Source organism: Ammospiza nelsoni, chromosome 23 (assembly GCF_027579445.1).
Source record: "Ammospiza nelsoni isolate bAmmNel1 chromosome 23, bAmmNel1.pri, whole genome shotgun sequence".
Lineage (NCBI taxonomy): Eukaryota > Metazoa > Chordata > Aves > Passeriformes > Passerellidae > Ammospiza > Ammospiza nelsoni.
Window position 1 is genome coordinate 2072817 of NC_080655.1, and position 25536 is coordinate 2098352.

The 25536-nt window shown below is 52.6% G+C and overlaps 3 protein-coding genes across 3 annotated transcripts in view; 2 read left to right on the forward strand and 1 right to left on the reverse strand.

Annotated features, from left to right (window-relative positions):
- The first annotated feature begins 4376 nt into the window (after window positions 1-4376).
- Window positions 4377-12411, forward strand: IP6K3 (inositol hexakisphosphate kinase 3). The gene is made up of 5 exons (XM_059487879.1): window positions 4377-4669; window positions 8258-8438; window positions 9436-9608; window positions 10228-10403; window positions 11003-12411. Exons 1-5 carry the CDS (start codon window positions 4480-4482, stop codon window positions 11453-11455), a joined length of 1173 nt encoding a protein of 390 aa, XP_059343862.1. The 5' UTR covers window positions 4377-4479; the 3' UTR covers window positions 11456-12411.
- A 1293-nt stretch (window positions 12412-13704) lies between these two features.
- LOC132083380 (ubiquinol-cytochrome-c reductase complex assembly factor 2) lies at window positions 13705-17313 on the forward strand. Its single transcript, XM_059488041.1, has 4 exons — window positions 13705-13859; window positions 15957-16031; window positions 16375-16444; window positions 17130-17313. Exons 1-4 carry the CDS (start codon window positions 13722-13724, stop codon window positions 17216-17218), a joined length of 372 nt encoding a protein of 123 aa, XP_059344024.1. The 5' UTR covers window positions 13705-13721; the 3' UTR covers window positions 17219-17313.
- A 921-nt stretch (window positions 17314-18234) lies between these two features.
- ITPR3 (inositol 1,4,5-trisphosphate receptor type 3) overlaps window positions 18235-25536 on the reverse strand; it is a 40726-nt gene continuing 33424 nt past the window's right edge. Inside the window, exons 49-58 of the mRNA XM_059487854.1 lie at window positions 24815-24940; window positions 24202-24374; window positions 22960-23124; window positions 22281-22473; window positions 21849-21944; window positions 21370-21494; window positions 21000-21165; window positions 19984-20144; window positions 19392-19553; window positions 18235-19100 (exon numbers count right to left, since the gene is read on the reverse strand). Coding sequence (XP_059343837.1) covers window positions 19032-19100; window positions 19392-19553; window positions 19984-20144; window positions 21000-21165; window positions 21370-21494; window positions 21849-21944; window positions 22281-22473; window positions 22960-23124; window positions 24202-24374; window positions 24815-24940 — 1436 coding nt within the window. The 3' untranslated portion in view covers window positions 18235-19031. The remainder of the gene's footprint in view (window positions 19101-19391; window positions 19554-19983; window positions 20145-20999; window positions 21166-21369; window positions 21495-21848; window positions 21945-22280; window positions 22474-22959; window positions 23125-24201; window positions 24375-24814; window positions 24941-25536) is intronic.

The following is a 25536-nucleotide window of genomic DNA, read 5'->3' on the forward strand; positions in this document are numbered from 1 at the left end:
AGAAGTAAGATGGAGGAATTGGGGCGTTTGGGGCGTGTCCTGTCCTCCTTCTTCTTCTTCTTCTTGGCCTCCATCTTCTGTGGTGGTAGTGGCACTTTGGGATTGGTTCTTACTAAAAGTGCACTTGTCAATAAGGGTGAAAGGTATTGGGGAAAATAGGTAAATATCTTATACGTAGTTTTGGGTATAAAGATAAGTGACCGCCCCGGGGGCTCTCAGTGTGCTCATGGCTGGCTGCTGTGCAGACCTCTGTCGGGCCGAGAGAAAATCTTGTAGATAAAAAACTAATAAACACTGAAGACCGAGAAAAAACCTGAAGACTCTTTTCGTCCTTTGGAACACAGGCTGCCCAAGGCCATCCCAAGCCTTTCCAGGCCATAAAAACAGCCAAGAAAGAGACAACCTCCTGCCCAGCTTTGGGCAAGCCCCAGCCTTCCCCTCCTTTTGCCCACACCCTTCCTTTGCCACAGAGGGGTTTGGTGTCCCCCAGCCCCTGTCACCCCCTGTGCCTCTCCTGCTGCATCTCCCTGGGTGTTTTGGGAGCTCTGGGAAGCTCCATCCCTCTCCCAGTGTCAGCCCACTCTGCAGAGAGGTGACAAACCCGAGCTGAGGGGGGGGAATTCCGTGGAAAACAGATGGACACAAACAACTCGGCGGTTGTTTTCCTGGAGAGCCGATTTCCCAAGGCAGCCGGGGCGTGCAGCCGGCTCCTCTCGTTCTGTTCCCTTCCCCTCACACGCGGCTGTGCCCTGTCCCAGCCAGGCTGTCCCTCCCTAGCACAGCCCCCTGGAATGTCAGCTGGACATTCCGGGCTCCTGCCAGCGCCACCGCACTCGGGCCATGCCCAAATGTTCCCTCATTGCTCCCTCTGGAGCTGCAGGCAGAAGCAGCGAGAAGCCCGGCCCAGGCAGCCCCCGGCGGGCACCGGCAACGCCAGGTGAGCTCCGGGCTGCATCCCAGGGCAGCAGGGATGGGGCAGGGTGGGCACGGCTTTGGAGGTGCCTGGGAGGGTGGCAGGAAGGTTCTGGCCGGTGGGAAGGGGTGGGAGCAGCAGGGACAGGCGGCACTTGGGGCTGGAGGGAATCTCTGCAGTGACCATGGAACTGGTGGCTCTCGGTTCTCCATGGTGGAACGGCTGGAGAGTGTTGGGCTGGGAGGAGGGGAGGGAGGTGCTGTGGGTGGCAGAGAGTGGGCATGGGGGTGACGGAGCCTGTGCCCATTTCTGCAGAGTGTGGTGGCACCAGATCCTGTGGTAGCACCAGATCCTGCGGTGGCACTGGGTTCTCTGGTGTTACTGTGTCTGTGGTGGCACTGGATCCTGTGGTGGCATTGTGTCTTTGGTGGCACCATGTCTGTGGTGGCACCAGGTCCCAGCTCTGGGGCTCCATGCAGGGCTGGTTGTGGCTCCAGGTGAGCTCCAGCACTGGGAGCTGTGCACACACAGATCTCAGCCACGTGCTTTTCTTGCCTTTTAATGAAGCAAAGAATCAGCAGAGCAGGGCTTGGAACCGACTCTGGAGCTCTGGGATGCTCCAGGAGCAGGGAGGTGACCACGAGGGGTGACACTGACAGCACAGGTCTGTGCACAGAGCTCTTGTTTTTAGAGGGATTTTGCATTTTAATATTCCTGGGTGTTTCTGGCCTGGCTGTGCATTGCCCTGGGGCCACACGAGTCCTGTTTGGGGTGGGATGGGATGGGGTGGGATGGGGTGGGATGGGGTGGGATGGGATGAATGGGGTAGGTGCCACTCAAAGATTAGAGAATTGAACGTGCCCAGTTCCCTTTGGCTTGGTTTGGAGCTGGGACAAACAGCCTGTTTCACTGAGACTCCTCTGACATTAGGCCCTGCCTCGGAGCAGGGTGGGAGGTGACAGTGCCAGGGGAGCAGGGCTGTCCCCAGCACTGGGACAGAACTCATCCAGCCCTGCCAGGAGCAGGGACACCTTCCATGGTTTCCCCAAATCCCCATCCCTCTCCTGGAGAATGGAATATTTCTCCTCTATGCAGAGGAATGTTCTCCATATCCTCCTTCCCTGATATTTCCTGGCTCACCTCCACCTGCAGCACCTGAGATGCTTTTCCTTCAGCTGGAGGAAAAACGCTGACAGATTCTGGTTTTTCTTGGAGGCCCTGGATTTATCTGTAATTCTGTGTATTTTTAGTGACGTAAATATCTCCTGGCATTTGCGATACCTTGAGCCAGTGGAAGTGATTTATTTCCAGTGTCTTGTTTCAGGGGAGCTCAGTGTTCACAGGAACATTTATCTGCTCCGAATGGATGAGCTGCTTCCCAGCAGAAACTCCCAGAAAAGAACCTCCTTCTCCTACAGCAAATCCTGCTCCGAGTTTTGCTTGGGAGAAAACATTCGGGAGATTTATCAAATTGTGGATGGTTTTTCCCCAGCTCCCTTCTCAATGCTAAGGTTGCCAGAGCTGTCAGGGGGTTGTGGCAGCAGAATCTGAGCCTTGGACAGTCTCAGAAGCAAGAAAGGATTTAAGTCATGTTGTTTCCTGCTCCAAAGAGGTGTTATGACAAATCCGCTTGCTGATGGCTTTTCTCCTTCTTTTTAAGGATGGGGGGAAGGGGGGGCGCAAAACCACACAAAACAAACCACAACAAACCTGCGGCTCCTGAGGCAGAAAATCCTCTTTAAAAATTGCCACAACTTAACAAAATGCTTTTATTAACACCCAGGAAAGCTCCGAGGAGCCGCTGGAAAGCGCTGGACTCGGGGGCCTGGCTTTGTTCCTTGGGGAAAGGTAATTGTAGAGCAGGAATTCCTCTCCCAGGAGGAAAAATGGGAGGGGAAAAACCCCACCCTGGGGGAGATAAAGCAGCGTTGGGAGGTGGGAGTGTCTCTTCCCTGCCTTGAGCCCACTCCATCCCACTGCTCCAGGTGGGGAACAAAGCAGGAACCTGCCCCAGGTGCTTCTCCCTTGGGGTTAATCCCAGCAGGGGAGATTTAAGCATCACAGAATATCCGAGTTGGAAGGGACCCAAAGGGATCCGAATCCTCAGCTCTGGATCCTTCCTGCAGGACGGGAATGGTCCAGCTCCAGGGAAAGCCCTTCCCACAGAGCTCTGCCCACCCTGGGAAGCTCCAGGTGCCTCCAGGAGGTGCCACCACCCCTGGCAGCTGCACAAGGAGGGGTGGCAGCGCTGCCCAGGTCACATCTGTCCCCTGGGGCTGGCAGGGGTGGAGCTGCTCAGCTGGCAGCACATCCTGGAGGCTTTCCTGGCACAACTGAATCTTGCAAAGGCATCCTTGTCCCCTCCACTGGGGTTCTGCTGGCAAAAATGGGGTGCAAAGCTCCCCCACAGGCTGTGCTGAAGCTGGAGCAATCAGGAGAAAGGGCCTGTGCTGCCATGGACCCCTCCTCAAATGATGATTTTCATAATTTTTTCCCATTCCTGTGAGTCTGGAATGTGGAGTGTCCATCTCTGGTATGAAGCCAGCACCAACATCAGCTCCTTTTTGCCATCCTTGGTGCCTGTGGGATTCAATGGATTTAATTCCTGATGTGCAGGAGCCATCCATGGGTTTCCTGTGAGGAATGGAGAAGGAGCAGGTGTTGGTGGGTGCCGCTGCTGGGGATGCACCAGGGATGTGCTCTGTGGTTTCCTACACTCTGCTTTAGAGCTGAGACTTGCTGTAAGAATCAAGAAGGAATTTCTGGAATCAGGCATGGATGGATGTGCTCTGTGGTTTCCTACACTGCTGCTTTAGAGCTGAGACTTGCTGCTGTCAGAATCGAGGAGGAATTTCTGGAATCAGGCATGGATGTATTGCTGGGGAAGGATGGAAATCTGGGTGTGAGCCCTGTGGGTGCTGCTGTGACACATCCACATCCCCTGGTGGGTGTCAGCCTGGGAAGGAAACGCTGCTGCTGCTGCTCAGGGGTTCAATGACAGGGAATGTCCCAAACTGAGATTTCTCTGGAAGCTGCAGGAATTGTTGCTCACCCCTCCTGCACTGTTGGAGAGCAAGGGAGCCCCTGGGGACTTGCAGGGGCTTTGCAGCAGCTCTGCTGTGCAGGGAATGTCCGAGGGAAGGCCTGGCACCATCCTGGCACGGCCTGTGGGACAAACTGGGGGTGTTCCACAGCATCACTGCAGTGTGTTAATCCCTGATCCTGCTGCCTTGATGAGGTCACTGCTTTGATTCACAGCTCTTCTGATCGCTGTCTCCTGTCCCCAGCAGATCAAAACTGGGCTTCCCTGGACTCTCTGTGCCAGCCCCTGGGCACTGACAGATCCCATCCCACCCAGCTGCTGGGTGACCCCTCTCCTCTAATTCCTTCATTCCCTCTGTTTTGCAGATTCCATTGGTGAAAGGGCAGCGTGGAGGAAAACCCAGCGTGGGGGGAACAGCAGAGTGGGTGAAATCTGGCCCAGCCCTGCCCGTGGCAGCCTGTGTTTGCCAGCTCCGTGTGCTGCTGCTGAGGGGTCTGCAGCCCCCTGGGCTGTGCCTGGCACCATGGTGGGTCAGAGCCCTGCCGAGCCCAGGGCTGCTGTGCTCCTGCAGCCCTTCGTGCACCAGGTGGGAGGCCACACCAGCATGCTGACCTACGATGAGCACACCATCTGCAAGCCCCTGGTGTCGCAGGAGCTGAGCTTCTACGAGTCCCTGCCCCTGGCCATGAGGCAGTTCACGCCTCAGTACAAAGGTAAGGGGAGCACAGAGCCCTCACCCTCCTAAAAACCATCCCCAGCTGCTGCAGTGGGGCCTTTCCAGGCACTGAGGGTTTTCCTCTGAGTTTTCCCCATCCCTGACCCCCTTTCCCAGCTGAATCTCTCAGCCCCTGGAATGCAGCACTGGGAGAGCAGCAGCATTTTTTAAAGACATCCTCCCTCCCTTCTCTTTCTTATTCCTTCAGTATTTTCTGCTTTTACTGCCAGGCTTGTGCTGCTCATAAAGCTCCTGACCCTGGCTTTTGGGGGAGGCGAGAAGCTCGGTTGTCACGTAAAAACTTAAAATATCTCTTGGTCCTTCGGTGTTACAGCAAAGAGCTCAGTCAGCTACGGCTCCAGTGTGCTTCCAGCCCAATCTCTCCCTTTCCCAGAAAGTCAGGGGCCTCTGCAGATTTATGGGACAATATTAAAAAGATGCTTAAGGGAGAAAAGTTTCCTCTGAGTGGTTTCCTGTGGCAGGAGCTGGGGTTTGGTGCTGCAGCACTGGGCCCTCGCTGATAAAGCTGTTAAACAGTCCCAGTTTAACCAGTTCAGGGGTGCCCTGGTTATTCAAACCTTTGTGTCTTCTCCTATTTCAAATCCCAGAGAATTTATGATGAGGGGTAATTAAAAAGCAATTCTCCAATCTGGCATTGGGCTCAGAGGTTTATTCCTCTCCTGGCTGTCCCAGGCAATTAAAGAGGTGGAACACTTTCCTGTGAGGATGATGAGGGGGATGATCCTCCCTCCATCCCCCATCCACACGTATCCATGTACCTCATCTCTATTTCTGGGCTGTGGGAACCATTATGTAATGGTCACATTCTGTGCAACGGTGACATTCTGTGTAATGGTGACATTCTCCACAATGGGGATCAAATATCATTCAAGCTTCACTCCAAGCCTGTGGCTTTTCCTGCTGATCTCACCCATATCAGGCACTTTGGTGACCTCAGGACCGACTTTTATCCCCTTTGAAGGCTCTGTCTTGTCCCACTTGGGCTCCCAGGGCATGCTGGGCTTGTTTTCCAGCCCAGTTCTGCTCAGGTTCCCAGCGCCCTCAGCCGTAGATGAATGTGCTTGTAAACAAAAAAATAAACCCACAAGAGCAGAGTTACAGAGTGAAACCTCCTGAGAGCCTCTGGATGCCACCAGTGTGGTGACAGCACCCAGAAATACCCTCTGGCTCCTGGCTGGTGCCGGCAGGCGGGGCACTGGGGTGTCACTGACACCAAAGGCAGTACAGACAGGCACTCCAAGGCTTTGCAGAGATGTTTGCCCACTGCAGCAAAGGAGGAGCTCTGGGGGTTGTCTGCCACGCACAGGTCATGGCAGGACACCTGCAAACCCCCGTGGAATCCCCCCAGGAGACAAAAAAGCACTTTCCAGGCTGAGCTGTAGGTTTTTTGAGGACTGAATTTCCAGCTGGGAGGAGGGAGAGGATCACATTCCCTTCCAATTTAACGCTCGCTTCTCGCCTTTGAAAATCTCCCCATTAATTTTCATATTAATGGCTGATAGTTAACAACTCTTATTTTCACGCTATATATAAGATTTTTGGGGCCAGCCCGTCAGCACTATGCAAATGAGCACAGCCCTGCTGACTGCAGGCAGGAACTGGGACAGTTTTTAAGGTTATGGTGTTTGCAATCGAGGGCTCTGGTCGCCTCTCCGTGACTTTTTAAAATGGAAAAGGCTTTGATTTAGGGAAAGACACGCTGGCTTTTTTTTTTTTTTTCCATGCCTACATCCCCTGAAAATGTGAAGCAGTCATCCAGGCTGAGAGGAGATTTGTTTGCTCTCAGAAATATGGATTTTTTTAAGAATAGGACTCAGGGAAAAGGTAATGCTGGAGCCTGAGCAAGATGGAACTCCCTGAGCTCACCACAGAGGGCTGGGAGGGCTAAAAATATTCCTTTTTCCCTTAATGAAGGTTTGCAGCCCCTCAGCTCCCTTGGCAGAGCAGCCTGAGTAGATTTCCCCTCATTTCTGTGTAAAGTCAGCCCATTTAACCCAGCCTGTTCACAATAATGCTGATTGTACAGCAGAAGGGACCAGGAATGACTTGGGGAGGGAAAAGCATCCAAACCCAAGGTTTGGGGTGCAGGACCTGAGGAGGGATGAGCACCCCAGTCCAGTGGGGGTGGCTGCAGGGACAGTTCAGGTGGTGAAACCCCTGAGGCAGGCACAGGAGGCAAAGCCTCTGCTGGGTGTTTGCCCTTGGAATGGAGAGAAGGGGCTTTGCACCTTTATTTGCTTTGGCATCTTTGCTTGGGAGAGCAGAACTGTTTGTTAAACTGCTGAGATCACCTCCCCACATGCCCAGCAGACCTGGGGAAGATGCCCTGGGCACAGCTGGATCCAGCCCAGCTCCCCATGCCCTGAGCTGGGCTCTTTCCAGTGCTGCTTTTGCTGGTCCCACTGCCCTGTCCCTGGTCCCTGTCCTCTCTGGGAGCTGGCAGCTCCCCAAGCCCCAAATCACAGAATGAACCAGGCTGGAAAAGACCTTTGAGACCACCAAGTCCAATCTGAGACCTAACCTAAACCACAGCACTGAGTGCCACATCCAGCCTTTTTTAAACACATCCACAGTGACCCCACCACCTCCCTGTGCAGATGATTGCAGTGCTCAATGACTTTTTCAGCGAAGAATTATTATTTTTTTAATATTTAACCTAAACTTCCCGTGGTGCAGCTGTGCTCTGAGACACCCCCGGAGCGTGGGGAGGCTCAGGGAGCCGTGGCAGAGCTGTGGGAGCAGGGCTGTGTTATCAGCCCTTCCCAGAAAGGTCAGAGTCACTTGAGACGCGCAGCCAGCCGGCCCCGTGCCAGGGACGGGCTCGTGTCGGGCTAAATCCGTGCTGGACTGGCTGGCATTTGAGCCCTGTGATTCCTGTCAGAGTCAGGGAAAATTGCAATGTTCAAATGCAGAATGGTGTTTTAAGCATTCAGGGTGGAAAAAAATAACCTCCAGGCACAGTCCTGGTCCTTTGAGGGCACAAAAACAGGATGGGTGACACCCCAGCTCCCCGTGGGATATCTGGGTGCTGGTTTTGGTGCTGGGGGAAGGACACGGCCATGACAATGTGTGGGCAGCACTGCCAGCCCATGGCCACGTCCCTGCCCTGCTCCCAGGGCTCTCCAATGAAAAGAAGCAGTTGGCACGCTGGGTGTCCTTGGAAAATGCCTTGTCCTCAACCCTCCCTTTGCCTCCTGCCAATGAAAAGTGTTTCCAGCCTTGTGCTGTCTTTAAAAAGCACTTAAATCCCTTGTGATAAATAAACTGGGAGCTCCTGTTCTGGACTGGGGGGCTTTTCTGGGTCACCTGGGGCACAGCAGAGCTCGGAGGGGTGGGGGACAAAGGAATGTGTGGTTCAGAGGAGGCAGATTTCAAACTGAGCCTTGAGAGGGGGAACACTTGAAAATCCTGAGAGTATTTTCCAGGGTCTCAGCCTAACGATGCTTTGCTGGGCTTGAAATCAGAGTGGGATCAGTGAAAGGCCACCAAAACACCAGGTGGTGACCAGGCCTACATGATACTCTATGGGCTCATCTCTGTCTCGTTTGTTCTCCCCTCTGTCCAGGCATTGTGTCCGTGCACCTCAAGAAGGACAGCCTGGGCAACCTGACCCTGATTGCGAGCCCTGGCCTGGGCCAGCCCGACACCTGCGGCCGCCTGGACAGCGCTGGGGGTGACCCCGCTGTCACCTTGTGGCACAAATGCAAGTGGAGCCACACCCAGGTCACCAAGACCTTCAAAGACAGGTGAGGGTCCCTGCAGTCCTCCTGGCTGGCATCTGCCACTTGGATGGGTTTGGGATGGGTTTGGTGGGCCAGCTGTGGCTTCAGGGCAAAAGGGCCCAGCCAAGGTGAAGAACAGCAGAGCCAAGCCCTGTGTGTGTGGTTCTGCTCTTCCCTGGTGTGGGGACAGAGTGAGGTGGATCTGGGATGTTGTTGTTCAAATATCTGCCTCAAATTCTGCTCTAAAGCCCTTTCCCTGGAGCACAGCAGGCTCCAGGAGAGGAGAGGCCATGGGAGAACAGTCACTGAGCATGGAATGCCCCTTTGCTGGCAACAGAGGGGCTTCAGTGCCATCCCACCCCATCCCATCCCATCCCATCCCATCCCATCCCATCCCATCCCATCCCAGGGAAGAGCTCTCCCAGGAAGGCACCCAGTGCTCCCAGCCCCTCTGCCTCACAGAGGTTTTTTGCAGGACATCCTTCATCCCAAACTGGTTCAGAGCAGCCCTGGGCCACCCGGGACTGGAGGTGGAAAATCCCTGCTGCCTTTGGAGTGATGGGAGTGGTGGAGTTGGAATGAGCAAGACCAAGGAATGACCCCCCAAGGCGACCAGATCTTCTCATCACTCTTTCCCTCCCTCCCCTCCTTGGAGCCAGTCTTTCCAAATTGGGAATCATTCCCATTGTTGGACCATTTGCCTGTGCTGTGCCCATTAGGTGGATAAATAGAGATCCCTGGCAGCTGGGGCTGTGAATGGCTTTTCAAGGGAGCCAGCACACTTTAAATTATAATGAAAGAAAAGTATTGGCAGGCAGCAATAGCTGGCTTTCTGAAAATTACTGTTATGGTGTAACAAAGGATCTCTGCAGGTTGGGTATGATCAATATGGTTCCTCTGAGAGTCCCTGAAAATCCACCTTATCAAGTTTGAGGCTCTACAGGAAAAGAAAAAATAGAGAAGAGAATATTCTCCTCTGGAGCTTATAAACCTGACGTGTCCCTTTGTGTGCTTTGTCTAGCTGCCCTGGGAAGATGCTTTTGAGGACAGACCTGCAGTACCACACAGATTCCCTTTTGGAGGATGCAAATGGGAAGCAGGCAGAAAGGAAGAGCTACAACCCCTGGGGACTGCACTGTCACCGGCAGCACCTGAACCGCATGTCCTCCAAGCACAACGAGAACAAACTGCATCGTATCCTTTCTCCTCCCTCCCCTCCAGCACAGCCCTGGCTACAGATAACAGCTGGGAATCAGCGTAGGGTTTATTGCAGGGGAATGCATCCCATCCTTTGCACAGACTCTGGGAAAATAAGGAATATTCTCTGTTATCTTGTAAAAAAATAAAAAAGAGAAAGAAAAAAACACATTTCCCATAAAGAGTTCTCAGCAGAAGTCAAAGATCCCCTTGGCATACATTTAAAAACACAACTATACAGGAATTAGCAGCTGCCTCGCCTTTTATTTTCCTATTACACTTCATTACCCACCAGTCATGTGAGTAATAGAGTTTAACAACTTCCCCCACCCACCGGAGCGAGCTCAGCACCTAGGGAAGGTGTCAGAGTGACAGCCCAGGGCTACGGTGTCACTGGAGAATGGAGCTGTTGGGGCTTTAATTGGTAGGGCTGTAGTATAGTAAATTAACTGGAATTGGCAGCGAGAGGCCCATAGCAATGACACGTCGGAGAAATTGGCTGAGAAAGTCTCATTACAGTTGTGAGCTGCTCTGGAGAGTGTCAGCAGTTGCTTTGATTTAAGGCCTCTTTCAATTAGAATTTCAAAGTATTGGGTTTCCCTTAAGTCACGCTCAGAGTTTCTCCTGCTGGAAAACGTGGTGTCCAAGTACAGCTACCCCTGCATCCTGGACCTGAAGATGGGCACTCGGCAGCACGGGGATGACGCCTCAGAGGAGAAGAAAGCTCGGCACATCAAGAAGTGTGAGCAGAGCACCTCGGCCTCGCTGGGCGTGCGCATCTGTGGGATGCAGGTAAAGCCTCCATCCCCTCAGGGTGTTGGTTCCCCCCTTGGTTCCTCGCTTGGAACCAAGCTGGAACCTCCAGGGGCTCTTGGCTGGTGTGAATTGAAGGAGTTTTATTCTCTTTTCGACCCAAACACAGGCTGTAAAATGTGGGAACCCTTAAAATCAGAGGGGTTTGGGAAAGCTGCAAAAGGCAGGCCTCAGAAACAGCAGCACTGTGTTAGAGATAAGCAATAGCCTTAAGATTTGACAGCAGATATATAAGAAGTAGAAAGTAAGGACAAATAGAACAATGGTTTGTGTATTGTTTTGTCTGACCAAAGTGTGTCAGTGTCAAATGTTAACCACCAAATAGTTATATAAGTTTAGAGTTAGGCACTAATTTGGCAGCACAGGATTTGAAAAACATAAAGGCTAAAATCTTTATTCAGTGTCACTGGCAGCAGATCCCTATCCGGAAGCTTGGGATAATTGGGGTGTTGTTGGTTATGGTCTTGGGATAGGGTTGGTTATGGTGGTGGGGCGTGCTATAGGGCATGTGAGGCATCATTCGTGAATCCCTCACAACTCAGGATGATTTCATGGATTATTCCTCCGTTCCCTTGCAGGTTTACCAGGCAGACACTGGCCATTTCCTGTGCAAAGACAAATACTACGGGAGGAAGCTCTCTCCGGAGGGATTCCAGCAGACCCTGCGGCAGTTCCTGTGCAACGGGAACCAGCTGAGGACAGACCTGCTGGAGCCCATCATCCTGCGCCTCAAGGCCCTGCTGGCCGTGATCAGGAAGCAAAGCTCCTACAGGTTCTACTCCAGCTCCCTCCTCATCATTTACGATGGGCAGGAGCACAAGGAGGGTGTGGATCAACACCTCCCCTTCCCAAAAACTCACAGCACGAACCCCTCCAGGGTGGATGTGAGGATGATAGACTTTGCCCACACCACCTTCAAAGGCTCCAAGAGCAACCCCAACCCCACCCCGTACGATGGGCCGGACCACGGCTACATTTTTGGCTTGGAGAACCTCATCAAAATCCTTCAGAGCCTGTTGGAAGGGAAGTGAGAATTTCTGTGATTTCCTAATGACTGATAGCCCTGAAAATCCCTCCTGGGGTCGGCTGTGTGGGACCCTCCAGCCGCTGGATGTGGCACGGAACAAGCACGGATCAGTCGGGAAGTGCTGAAAATTTTCCGTGTGCCGTCACTGAACTGAGGCGTGGAAAGCAGAGAGCTGGAAGAATCTGCTCTCTCTGCCATCCATCAGAAGATTTATTCTCCTTTCTGGTTTTACTGCTGTCCTTGATTTATTTGTGAGCCAAAGAAAGCATTACTTGGGAAAAGTCTTAATGATAAACCAGGAGATGCTCGCCCCGCAGCCGAGCGGGAGGAGGGGGTTTGAGGCAGGAATGAACAGATGGAGCTTCCATTTGGAGCTTCCCTTCCTGCTCCTGCTCAGGTGGGAGGGAAAAACACCCTCCAACATTCCCAGTGCCCCTGGCTGGGATTCTCTGTGCACGTGTTCAGACCAAGAGCTGCACCTCACCAAGCTTTAACATCCCTGTGGGGTTAGAACAGGGAATTTTCCACGGATTTCCTATGAAAGAGGCTCCACTGGGGCTGGAGGTGTGGGAATGCAATGACTCTGTCAGGTATCAGCCACAAAAAACATTCGCATCAAGGGATTTTTGCTTAAAAAATACAAGAAAAAAGGAAAAAAACAGTGTGAGATTGAGTCAGGGACTGGACGTCAAAGGTCACCCAGAAATTCTTTGATACAAATATTGTGTGTGTGTATGTGTGTGTGTGTGTGTGTGTGTGTGAAGGAGACAGTAACAAAAGACTCTAAAAATAATGTTTACAGCTTTTGTGGACAGATTTTATTATCATGATGGAACAAACACAATTCCTTCCTGCATGGTGTGGGAAATCTGAAGGTGAAGTCCTTGCACAAGGAACAGAGCTACAGAACTCCATTACTGGGGAGAGGGGATAGAAATAAAATTGTGGAAGTAACTCCCACCATTGTCCATCTCTTTTTCTCCTCTTGCAGCATCCTTGAGGTACATTTATCCTTTGTTTAAGTCCATCATTTTTTAAGAGAGCTGTTATTGCCACGGGTTTAAACACTAGATCCCAAGGGAGACGCTTCACTTGGATTTACAGCACAAAGCTGGGGAGCTGCTCCAATTTATAGTTGGAAAATTTAAGACATCTGGCCCAGTTGTGTGTTTTGCTTGGCCCAGACTCCACCTGGGAAGACTCTTGTTCAGTGTTGGGTTATTGCGTGACCACAAATTGTAAAAAAAAAGCCACAGACACTCAATTTCAATAGGGGTTGAGCCACAGATTGTCCTGGCTCACAGCAGAAGTCTGTGATAAGACTTTGTGGCTTTGTGGATGAGTTTGTACAGAGCCACCTGAGCATTCTCAGGGAGCACAGCAGGACATGGATGGAGAAGGGTCTCGGTGTGACACCACAGCCAGGACGGCTTGTTGGGCAGCCCCTCACTCTTCATTGCTGCACAGAAAACAATTTGTTGGCTGAATAATTAGAAAAATCTCCATGTGTCCTCCCTTTTCACCCTTCATACACCTGCACAGTGTGGCTGCCCCATCCCTGGCAGTGTCCAAGGCCAGGTTGGACGGGGCTTGGAGCAACCTGGGATAGTGGGAGGTTTCCCTGCCATGGCAGGGGGTGGGATGAGATGGAATTTAAGGTTCTTTCGGTTCAAACCATCTGGGAAGGGTCTGGATCATCAGGGGAGGCTGAGGGAGCCCAGAAGGGTCTGGAGCCCAAGGAGGGGCTGAGGGAGCCCAGAAAGGTTTGGAGCCCAAGGAGAGGCTGAGGGAGCCCAGAAGGGTCTGGAGCATCAGGAGGGACTGAGGGAGCTGGGAAGGGTCTGGAGCATCAGGAGAGGCTGAGGGAGCTGGGAAAGCGGCTGAGTCTGGAGAAAGTGGGGATTAAAGGGGAACCTTCTGTCTCTGCACAACTCCCTGACAGGAGGGGACAGCTGAAGGGGGTCGTGCTCTGCTCCCAAGGGACATGACAAGGGAAAACACCCTCAAGCTGAGCCAGGGGAGGTTCAGGTTGCAATTTCCTCACGGAAAGGGCGGTGAGGCTTTGGAAGGGGCTGCAGGGGGGGATGTTGGAGCCCCCATGGCTGGAGGCGCTGCTCTGGGCTGCCGACAAGTCGGGCACCGAACGCGCTTTGGGACCCGCCGCCCCTGTCAGGACTTTCCCCCCTCAGGCGTTCCCGCCCAGCCGCGGCCGCACGTGACCCGGCGGCGGCGCCACGTGACCCCCCTCCCGGCGCACGTGACCCGGCGCCATGGCCGCCAGCCGGTACCGGCGCTTCCTGCGGCTCTGCGAGGAATGGCCGGTGGAGGAGACCAAGCAGCAGCGGGACCTGGGCTCCTTCCTGCGGCAGAAGGTGGCGCAGGCCTTCCGCGAGGGCGAGAACACGCCGGTGAGGGGCGGCAGGGCGGCACGCCCGCGGCGCTGGCCTGGGAGGGCGCGGGGAGCGGCCCGGAGGGGGCTCTGAGGGGCCGGGCCGGGGTTCGGGGCTCGCACGCGGTTCTGCCCCCGGGCTCGCTGGGCTGTAGGAGGCTGTGCTCGGGCCTTCATGGAATATTAGAGCTGGGAGGGAACGGGAACTCCAGAGGTGATGGAGTCCTGCTGCTCCCGGCTGCTCCCGGGCCGGGCTCGGCAGAATTTGGGACACACATCCCGAGAAGGCTTTGGAATACCGGGCGCGGGCTTTCCAAACTGTGCCCGGGACACCGGGGCTGCACCTGGGACAAATGATTGGTAGCTAGGACACCGGGTTTGTACCCGGGACCACCTGGTTTGTGCCCAGGACACCTGGTTTGTACCCAGGACACCTGGTTTGTGCCCAGGACACCTGGTTTGTACCCAGGACACCTGGTTTGTGCCCAGGACACCTGGTTTATGCCCAGGACAGTTTGTACCCAGGACACCTAGTGCATGCCCAGGACAATTTCTGACCAGGACAGTTTGTACCCAGGACACCTGGTTTGTACCCAGGATAATTTGTACCCAGGACACCTGGTTGGTGCCCTGGACAAAGGCTTATACCCAGCACACCTGGTTCATACCCAGGACAGCTGTTTCATCCTCAGGATACCAGGTTTGTACCCACTTCTTGCACCCTTTACACCATGTTCTTTGGAGAACCCCGTTGCTGTGCTTGTGGGAGTGGGGTACAGGGCTCTGGGAGTTTCTCAGCCCTGCTGGAATCCAGTTAATCCTGTGATGTCCTTACCTCGAGGCTGGCATGATGGGATGCTGCAGCACTGCCTGACACTGATGGAATGCAGTGGTTGTACAATTGAATTCCGCCTCCAGCTGTAATTCTGTTGGAGTTTAGGCTTTGCTGCTGAAATAAATTAGGGAATCTGCTGCCTGGCTTGGCTGCAGACCTTCCCAGGCACGGAGGTGTTGCTGCAGAATGCAAATGTGCCCTTTCTTAGCATAAAAACATTGTTCCAGAGATGCACTTTAGACCTCAAGGGGCCATTAGAGGCTCCTAATCGTGTACTGGTGACCAGAATAGTCTGCAGCACGCAGTTTGGGAAGGGTTTTATTGCTTTTCCATATGCTCAGGACAGCTTAATGTGTTGCACCAGTTGGCTCCAAGATCCCAAAGCTGCCACTGATCCTGGAAATCTGAATTGATGCCTGCAGCAGTGGTGGCAATTTGTGTGTGGAGAGGCTGAATGTGCTGGCAGGAGGAGCTTCTAAGAGGGGAACTAGAGCCACAGGGCTTCTTTAGCCATCTCATGGAATGAGATTTGCTGGATTTCCAGGGTTGGGATGCTGTTTGTGCCACCTTTTTAATGGCTGGATCTGATGGAGCCTTGGGGATCACCTGCAGGGGGATGTGGCTGTCCCTGTATCCTCTCTCCTGCAGAGACCTTTTCCTTACTCTTCCTACTTCATCCTGGCATGGTTTGTGTTACCTTTACTCTTATTTTAACCATTCATGGACCAACACTGAGTTCTGGGGTCAGCTGGCCTCATTGTACCACAATAAAAAACCAGCAGGGAAAACATTGTAGACTGGGAAAGCAGCTGAGCAGGGTCTGTGCCGATCTTCCAGCTGAAATAAAAATCCAGTTACCCTTCAAGCTGTTCCTTGTCATTTGTGCTGATTTCCCTAATCAATTACAGGTTATTTTTAGCCCCCTACAGGGAGCCCTGGCACCTTGTCCTGGGTGATTCCCTACAATGAGGCAGGTGACAGCAGTGGCCTCGCAGCAGGAGGGGCACAGATTTCACAGCAGCAGCCAATAACGTTCTCTGGGGCTGTGTGTTCACTGTCAGATCTTGTTGGGGCAGAGTTTCAGATCCATTCTGGGAATCCCAGGTGTTGTTATTCCTGCAGGCTGAGCTGGTGGGAGATGGAGGGGTAAAACCTGGAGCAGGACAGCAGATGGGCAGTATCCAGCAGTGCACTGGGAATTCTGATTGTCCCTTGGAACAAGGAGGGATTTTGCTGTGGAGGTGCAAAACCAGACTTGTGTGACACTTGTGTCCCCTGCAGATCCCTGACCCCGAGGCCTGTGACCAAATGTACGAGAGCTTGGTCAGGATCCACACCAACTTCTACAAAAACAAGGTGAGAGCTGAGACACTGGCCTCTGCCCTTCTGTTTGGGGGCAGCCACCACCTGCTGCAGGATTCCTGGGAATGGCAGCATGGCTGGGAATGGCAGTGTTGGTGGGAATGGCAGCCGTGCTGGGAGTGCCTGAGGGACAGCTGAGGGGTGGATGATGCAGCTGTGCTTGTGGTCACCCATGGCAGCTGCTGGGTGAGCAGGGCATGCCTGGTTCTTGGTGTGGATGAACAGAATCCCAGCTAAAACCTTTCAGACTGAGCCAGCTGGTGACATTTGTGCCTTTTTAATGCACTGCAAGTGACTTCTTTGTCTCTCTCCCTCCTTTTGCTGCTCTCCTGGGAAGTACCCACGCCTGAAGGACACCACCTTCACCGGGGTGACAGTGGAGGATTGCAGGACAATCCTGGCCACAGGTACTGCTGCTGGGCTTGGGCTGAGAGGGCAGGGGAAGGGGACATTCTGGTTTTTGGGGTGCTCCCTTGCACCCCTCCTCAGCCCCTGGGACTGGAGGGCACCAAGGGGCTGCCTGCAGTTCTGTGGAGATGTTGGATGAGGAGTAAGTTCAGGAATAATTCAGTTGAGGAGTAACTCAGTATTTTGGGGTGAGGAATCAATTGGATTTTGCACTGTCAGGAACCACAGAGGGTTTGCAAAGGCTCTGTGGGGTCAGACAGCAGGAACACGTTTGCTACATCAGCCCAACACTGAGCTCAGCTTCTCTTTCACCATCTTCCAATTCCCTTGGTATTCCTTGTGTGCCAGACCCTGGGAAGGAGCAGGTGCCCCACACAGAAATGCTCTCACCACATTCCTCATGAAGGGCAGAGCTGGGAGCCAGAGCAGCTTTGTTCTGCTCCAGTTCCTGACTTTGATTGCAGTGCGTGGAAAGTGAGTATCAGTTGTTGGTGATAAGAGACTCCCTGCATTGATTGGAAGGGAAACCAACCTCGCCTCAGGCCTGGAATGAAAATTCATTAAGAAGAGAAGTCAGGAAAGGAAATGAGATGGAAGGCAGAGCTGTTTTAAGAGGGTTTCATTTCTTTGCCTGCCTGCTTATCTTCTTCTGGCCCCATCTCTGTTTCCCTTCTCCTTTTGCAGACATTCTGAGACAGATGGAAGACAGGAAAAAAGGGACGTGGAAAAGACTGCAGGAAAAGTTCTCTGCCAAGAAACCCGAGGAGGGTTGAAGTGAGGGCCCAGCTCTCAGCTTCTCCACTGTACATATCCCTGAAGCTCTGTGTGTTGCCATGATGAATAAAACCACTTATTCCTCTTAGCAACAGCATTTTTGTTCAGCCCTATCCTTTACATTCTTCATATTTAGTGCCTCCATTTTTGCTGCTGAGAATCTGGGGCAGAGCTTAACACATCCATCCATGCTGGAGCAACGTAGGGAAGGGAACTTTGTGGTGTCAAACCTGACCCTTTGCATCTCAAAAAATGGAACAAGCAGGAGCTGCCCAGAGGGAGGAGGTGCAGCTTTAAATGTTCTTGTGAACAGAACAGAGAGGATGTGAAAACCTTTCTGTGCTTGTGTTTGTGTGTTAGCCCAGGGACCAGGGAGGGAGAACTTTAATCACCACATTTATTTTCCTTTGGAGAAGACAGAGGACAGAGGATGACTTTGCCATGGTGACAGTGGAGCACGAGTTTAATTGAGATTTTAATCAGCTGCTGCTGCTGGAGGAGCCAGCTCTGTGCAGATCCCCCCCAGCCTGAGGAGAGGGATGTGTGGGTTAGTGCAGAGCTGAGGGTGAAGGCAGAATTAAATGACATGCTGCTAGATGGAGCCATAAACACATTTCAAATGTTCTGCAACTTCACTGTTATGGGCTTTTTTATTCTCTTTTAGAGCTATACTGCTTTCATCAGTGTCTGTTCTTGGGCTTGGAGCTGGGGCTGGCTTGGGAAGGATGAGTGTCTGGAGCAGAGCTGTGCCAGGGCTTCACAGCACCAACAGCTGCTCCTTTTTATGGGTTTCAGCAGTGATTTCCTGGCAGGCACTGAAAGAATTCAAAACTGCAGCAGGCTGTGGTCCAGAGCTCCAGGAACCAAGGCTGGTGCTGGTGGTGGCTCCTCATGGCAGCGTTTGGCAGGGGATGTGCAACACCTGGAGCTGGGAGCACCTTGGGTGCCAGCCCTGCTTGGGGTTCTGTTCCACAGCCCCATCACACAGAGGGCACAGGGAAGGGACTTTCTTTACCACGTTGAAGTTTTTATTATAACATGATTCTGTATTTAATTTAGTTAAGGCAATTTACACTTCAGTTCTTAAGTAACAATGATAACAACTAAAAAAAAAAACAAAACAACAAAACAAAAGGTAAAACATGACACCAGAGATGAAACTAAAACACAGGACACCCCTTCACAGTGAACTCCTGTAAACCTGCAGGCTCCTACTACTGCTGCCCAAAGATCCTTGGTCCACAGAAGGCAAAAAACTTTTAGTTCCCACTAGGACAAGCTCAGCTCCTCATCTGGCAAGTTAATTAAATTAAATCCACCTCCTTGAGTTCAGCTGCTCTTTCCTGCACCACAGGATGGAGAGAATTCTGTCAACGGAGAGGGGTCAGCGTGGAGCAGGCACAGCAGATAACGAGGGCTGCTTGGCAAATATCCACAGGGACAAGTGGCACTTGGAATAAGTTAAATAGTGCGGCCCTACAGCTACTTACCCCACAGCTGAGGGGGGCTGGAGCACATGGAGATAAAGATACAACCCTCCACAGTTGCAAAATAAAAGAGTTATTGCAATGAGGAATGAAAGTCCTGTATGGTTTATCTTCCTACGAGGGTGTTGGAAAAACACCTGGGCCCAGGTGTGGGCTCCAGCCAGTCCCTGCTCCTGGGATTGCTTACAAGCTCTAAGGGAGATGCTGCCTGGGAAGCCCTTTCCATGTGGTCCATTGTCCCCAGGCAGTGACAATCCATGCCTGGAGCCCAGGGAGGAGCAGCCTCAGCTGCCACAGGTGCAGTCCCTCGGTGGCAGGAGCTGTATCAGTGGTTCATGGTGTTCTGCACATCCACAAACCCCATCCTCTGCCTGCGCTTCCGCTGCTCCGTCATCTGCAATTCCAACAGGGACATGCTGAGGCAATTCCAGGCCCTCCTGCTCTTGGATGTGCTTCCCAAGTGTCTGACTGTGCTGCTTTGAGCCTCTGCCAGCAAGCTCTGAGCTGGTGAGGCACTTCCCAAACCCACGTGTCCCAAGTGTCCCCAATTCCCCCAAAAAAGACTGCAGGAGCCCTGTGCTTGTCTTTGTGCTGCCTTGGGCAGGTCCATTCTCCCATTCCCTGCCCTCAGTAGCTATTTTGGGAAGGACAGAGGGTTCATACAGGGGATTTCCCATTTCCATACCTGTTCCTTCAGCTCGTTCAGCTGGGAGGTGAGGTGGGACACGAGCTTCATGGTGGTGTTGAGTTTGTCCTGCAGATTGCGGATCTCGTTCTGCTCCCCTTCCCCTTCATTGCTGACCAGAGACATGGCTCGCATCCGGGGGAACCAGTCCAGGTTCTTGTTCTGGGAATGTGACCAAGGGCAGTTGGGGTGAGGGATCAGACAGGAGGAGGGAAGATAGGGTTTAACAGGCAGCCTCCCTGTGCTTGGGGATTAAAGAAACTCTTTGCAAAAATCTGCCATTTTTGCATGCATGGTCCATTTCTGGATGGGTTCCCAGGCTCAAGTGCAGAAATTTTTCTTTCCTTGCTTTCCTTTCCCTCCCTTACCTAGAAGCCCCATTGAAGCCCCATTCCCTGCTTGGTTCAACCCACAGGACAAACCCTCAAACAGATCACGTGGGAAAAAACCAGCAAAGAACAAACTCAGGCACTGCACCATTATCCAGTATTTTCCAAAAGGACTTCCCAGAGCTGTTTTTCCTTGGCCAGCCCCTTGTTCCCGGGGCAGGTAGGTTGGGATGGCCAAGGAGCTGCCCTGAGGGCACCTGTACCTTGATCATCTGTGCCACGTAGCTCTCAGGGCCAGTGTAGTCAGTCTTGTTCTTCACCCGCACCAGCACGATGAAGTACAGGTAGTTCCACATGTTGTGCTCATATTTGATGTGCTCCTCAAAGGACACGGTCTTGTTGTCAAACTTGTCCCTTTCCAGCCCTGAAGGGTGGAGAAGGACAGGGAGGAGATGGGGACGAGGTGAGTGAGCAGAAAACACGTGGAAGGCAATTGAGCCCAGTGCATCCCCTTCCAAAGGTGACATTTAAGTGCTTTTAATAATTTGTTGGCATTCAGCACATAAACATCCAAACCAGGGGGCAACGACCCAGCTGGGGGTTCAGGAAACTTCTGTTTAAAATCACAGAATCAGAGAATCGTGGAATGGTTTGGGTTGGAAGGGATCTTCCATCCCCTTCCATTGTCCCAGGGTGTTCCAAGCCCTGTCCAGCCTGGCCTTGGACACTTCCAGGGATGAGGCAGCCACAGCTTCTCTGGGCACCCTGTGCCAGGGCCCCACCACCCTTACAGGGAACAATTTCTTCCCATGTCCTGCTGGCCCTGCCTCTGCCCAGTAAAATAAACCCAGAGGATCTTTAGAGGAAAAAAGCAGAAAGATTTACTGGGGTTTTCTTTTTTTTTTTTTTTTTTTTTTTTAATGCCTACTGCTGGCTGAAAGGATTCCAGAGCATTTTCTCTTTTATATTTCTCCAGTGATATGCTGCTTTTTTACCCAACTGGCCAAGGGAAGGTCTCAGCAGTGAGATGCACAGCCACAAGAATCCCACAATGTGGTTTTAGTTTAACACCTCATTAGCAGGGTGAGGAACAACTCTGAGAATTTCCCTCCAGCTGTGCCCTTGTTTAAACCCCTCCCAGTGCAGTGACCCCTCAATGAACAGATTCAAGTTTTGCAGTGATAAATAAAAACCAGAATCCAGCTGAAATTCTTTTCCTTCCCCCAACCTGGGAGGGGAGGAAGAACTTTGGGGCAATTCCTGTATTCCCAGTGCTCACCACAAATAAAACAAGTGGTCTTCAGGATCTCTTCCTTCTTCTGTTTCTCACTCCTCAGATCAGCAAAGGTGTCAATGATGACCCCAAAGATGAGGTTGAGGACAATGATAATGACAATGAAGAAGAAGAGGAGGTCGTAGACAACTCGAGCAGGGAACAGGGACTCCTGTAATGGATGAGAGGGAGAATTGGGTGTCTTGCACAGCTCTGCTCCAGCCAGCCCAGTGACACAGCTGTGCCTGAGGCACCAGGGAGGAGGAGAACGTGAGAGATGGAGCTGGACACGTTGCAGCTCCCAGGGAGAGGGGCCAGCAGTGATTGCAGCAGGGTTTGGCAGAGGAAAGAAGTCCCAGGTGCTGTCCCCACTCACATCCTTGGAGGGTTTCCTCAGGATGTCCCCCACGCCGCCGCCGTTGCGCAGGCCGTGGTTGAGGACGGTGACGATGCACATGAGCAGCGTGTCACAGGCACGTTCCCACTGCTCTGGCTCAGCTTCTGGGGAGGACAGCAGGGCAAGGACTCAGAGCACAGCACAGCACCAGAGCCTGGCAGTGGCACGGCTCCAGCTGCAGTGGCAGTGACACAGGAGCAGCTGCTGCCGTTGTGATGTCCCAGCCAGCAGCTCCTCCAGCAGCCAAAGGCTCCTGCAGCTCCCACAGCTCCCACCTCCTTTCTGATTAAATCAATCCACCCCAACATTTTTTATGCCAGGGTCAGTGCAAAATTCACAGGCCTCTTGCCCAATACGTCCCAGGAAGCAGATTGAGTTTCTGCCTTGGAAAAGCTGGGATTTTCCTCAGCTGGCTGGCAAATCCACACACAGCTGGCATTTCCACAGGGCTCTCTTACCTTCCAAGGCAGTGGGTGCAGCAGAGCAGCTGATTTTGTCACTGCTGCACGACTCCATGAAGGTCTCCACGTTCTTTTGCATCCCCAAGGGATCATCTGCAAGGAAGAGACCCCAGCCCTGTGAGAGCAGCACCTCTCCCCAGCAAACCACTGCCATGGGCTCCTAGGAAGATGCCAACCTTCCTGGGACAAGCTTGCCTCATATCCTCCTGCTTTTTGTAGGCTCTGAAGCTTTTTCTCAGGGTTGAGACCCCACAGAGCTGACCCTTCTCTGCCAGCACTAACCCCAAACCCTGCTCTGTGCAGCACGAGCACAAAGCTGTCCCCTCTGTGACCCCAAACCAGTGCTCCCAGTGTAAAACCCCACCCAGCACACCCCGAGATGTGTGTGGAGGGTCCCACAGTGTCCCACGAGCCCCAGCACTGCCCAACCTTTGGCTTTGCTGTCCGGCAGCCGGTCCACCTCGAGGATGAAGTCATCCTTCAGGAACAGGAAGCCCACGATGGAGAAGAGGTAGACGAGGATGAGGGCCAGCAGGGCTGTCAGCAGGATGGAGCGCCCGTTCCGTGTCACGCTTTTGATGACATTAAACAAGGTCTCCTCACGGTAGATCAAGTCAAACAGCTGAAAGGACCCAGGAGCAAAGAAATGCTGCGGGTGCTTCTCTTGATAATGCCTGGCCTATCTATATCCCCTTTTATCCTGAGATCTTGGATCGCTCAGCAGACCTTGACTAACTTTTCTCACAAAGCCTTTAAGTTTCCCAGCTTACTGAAGGGAAGCAGAGAAGAATGGAGTGACTTATTCACAGCAGGAGAGCCAAGAATAGGCCACATGTACCCTGGCTCTGCCCTCAGCAGCTCACGTTGCCTCCCAGCTGACCCAGATAAAGCACACAGCAGATTAGAAGGAGAGATACAGCCCAGGACCAGCAGAGAGACAGCAATAGATGCTGTCAGGAGGCAGAAAGCTCAGCCCATGCAAAGATTAGAGCACAGGGAATTGTTCTCTCCGCTATCAATCAGCCCCTGGGAGGTGTCACAGGAACCTTCCAGCTCCTAAAGCAGCAGCCAGGCTGCCTGTGCCCCCAGGCTCCTGGATTTATCATACCAGGATGCTGTAGAAGAGCTCGTGCACGAAGAGCCCCAGGACACTGGTCACGATGTAGCCCACGTGGTAGAGGAATTCCACATCCATGATCATGGCCTTGTAGCCACGGATGAAGGTGCCTCGGTTGCCCACGAAGCTCACCACGAACACGATCTTGTTGGTCAGCTGGGGACAGCCAGAAACAGGAGGGTGTTGAGAGTTTTTTGCAGGACAATGGACATTGCAACATTTGCACAAAGCAGCCTTCATAGAGACTGAGTAAGTGTCAGAACTCAGTGCATCCCTCTGAGTGTCCAGAGTTGCTGGGGGGCTCGGAGACCCTGGCACGCAGCCCAGAACACCTGTGGGTTTGATTATGACCCCTGGAGCAAGTTACCAGCTTTGTGTGAGGACCTGAAAGTCACAGAAGTTTAAATTGTATAATAATAAAATTATCACAGGGTGAAAAGGTCAGTTTTAGGATTTTTGGAATGGGGGTTTTGGGGACAAGATGGAGGGACTTGAGTGTGTCCAGCCTTTCTTCTTCTTCTTCTTGTTCTGTATTTTCTGCTGTGATGTTGGCACTTTGGGCTTGGTTTAGAGTAGAAGCTCACTGTCTAACATAGGTGACAGGTATTGGAAAGTAATTGTAAATATGTTATACATAGTTTGTAGTATAAAAAGACAACACCACCTCGGGGGCGGTCAGAGTGCCTGTGGCTGCCCTGCTGAGCAGACCTCAGCGGGGCAGAAAGAAAATTTTATAGGTAAGAATTAACAAACAACTTCAAGACCAAAAAGTGAAGATCTCTGACTCGTTCTTTGGATGCATGGGCCAAAACAGAGACATCCTGCACATCTTGGGGCTGCAATTAACAACTAAACTCCGAGAAGTAAGGTCACCATGTCCTTGAAGGACACAAAACGAGAAGAACACGCTCAGAAGCAGACAGTGACAGTTCAGGATGCAAAGACAGACAAGAAAACCCCAGTGAGACGCATGAAGAAGGAAGACTAACTAAAATTAACCGAAATATTAAAATGCGTTGCGTAAAAAGGATTTAACCAATCATGTATTAGCTTGAGGCATGAAAAATAGAGAATAGTATAAAAATGGCTTTTTGTAATAAACTGGCTTCACTTGATCATATTGATCATGGTGTGATGTCCTGCTGATGATCCTCCGCATAGGAGGGAGTGGGGCTGGCTGTGTTGTGGGATTGCAGGACAGGTTCCTGATGCCCCAGCAGGTGCAGAACTCACATTGAGAGCGCCCAGGATGTTGAGGGTGAGCCCGATGCCCAGGTAGTAGATGGAGCGCAGGATCAGAGCCACCAGCAGCGGCCTCACCCCGTAGCGCTTGGTGAACAGGGCCATGATGGAGAAGCAGATCAGGATCCAGAAGAGCAGGGAGATCAGCGGGGAATCCAGCACTCCTGGCAAGAGGAACATACGGATGCTAAAGGCAGGGGCACTGCTGCTGCCAGGCCGTCCAGCCACACTAATGAGCTCTTTATCAGAAATGATGATGCTGCACTGCAGGGTTTGTGCTGGTTCAGATGGGTTTTGCTGATACATTTTCTAACATCTTTTATCCAAGAGCTCAGAACCACTGTAGGTGATGGAGGCTTTGCCTGACAACCCGAATGTATCCCATCACTGCTCCCCACATTGTACAAACAGGGGAAGGGCAGCCCTGGAGAAGAGAGGTTTCCCTGAGAAGGAAGGAAGGGGTGGGAGGGCTGGAAACTGAAATCCTGATTAATCCTTTATCCAGCAGAAAGGATTGGGGTTGTAGGAGCCCAAGGATCTGCCTTTATCCAGCCCAAGGACCTGCTCCTTCCACCCCGAGGAGCAGCAGGTGCTGGGCACTTACCCATGGAAGTGGCTTCCACGTAGGGGTAGAAGAAAGCAATGATGATGTTGATGAAGACGGCCAGGTTGAAGGAAATGCTTCCCCAGAGCGTCATTCTGCGGGAGAACCAGTACATCAGCGGCATGCCTGGGGGGAGAGGAGGCAACACACAAACCTCAGCCAGCCTCGTGCCAACCAGGTCCTCCTGGAGCCCCTGTGCCCTCCTGGAGCCCCTGTGCCATCCCAGACCCCTGTGGGCTCTGCAGCTGCTGCCCCCAGACCAACCCAGCCTCCCACCTTCTTCAAACCATTCATGAAGTGTTTTGAAAACATTCCTGCTTGTCAAGTGGCTCTGCTTATATTCCTTGGTCTCCCAGCCCTCTGGAAACCTGCTCTGAGACCCTGGAATCAGCTTGGCTCTGTCCTCCCTCACAGCTCCTACACTACTCCTCAGCTGCACCCCAGTATCTGTAGTGTGACCCTCTACTCAGTTCCTGGGATTTCCAGCCAGGATTTCCACCCTGGAAGCCCCTGAGCAGGTCTGCAGGGGGCAGAGAAACAGGTTTTATTTCCCATGTGCAGCTGCAAGACCCAGGCTTAGGAGAAGGCAACTGAAAGGGCTTTCCAGGGCAAACACCTCAGCTGGAATCCCAGGGAACGTGAGCAAGGTGCCCCTCAGGCTGTGGAGAAACCTGAGAGCACAGAGGAGCCCCATTGCTGGATTTCAACCCTCACTCCCTGCA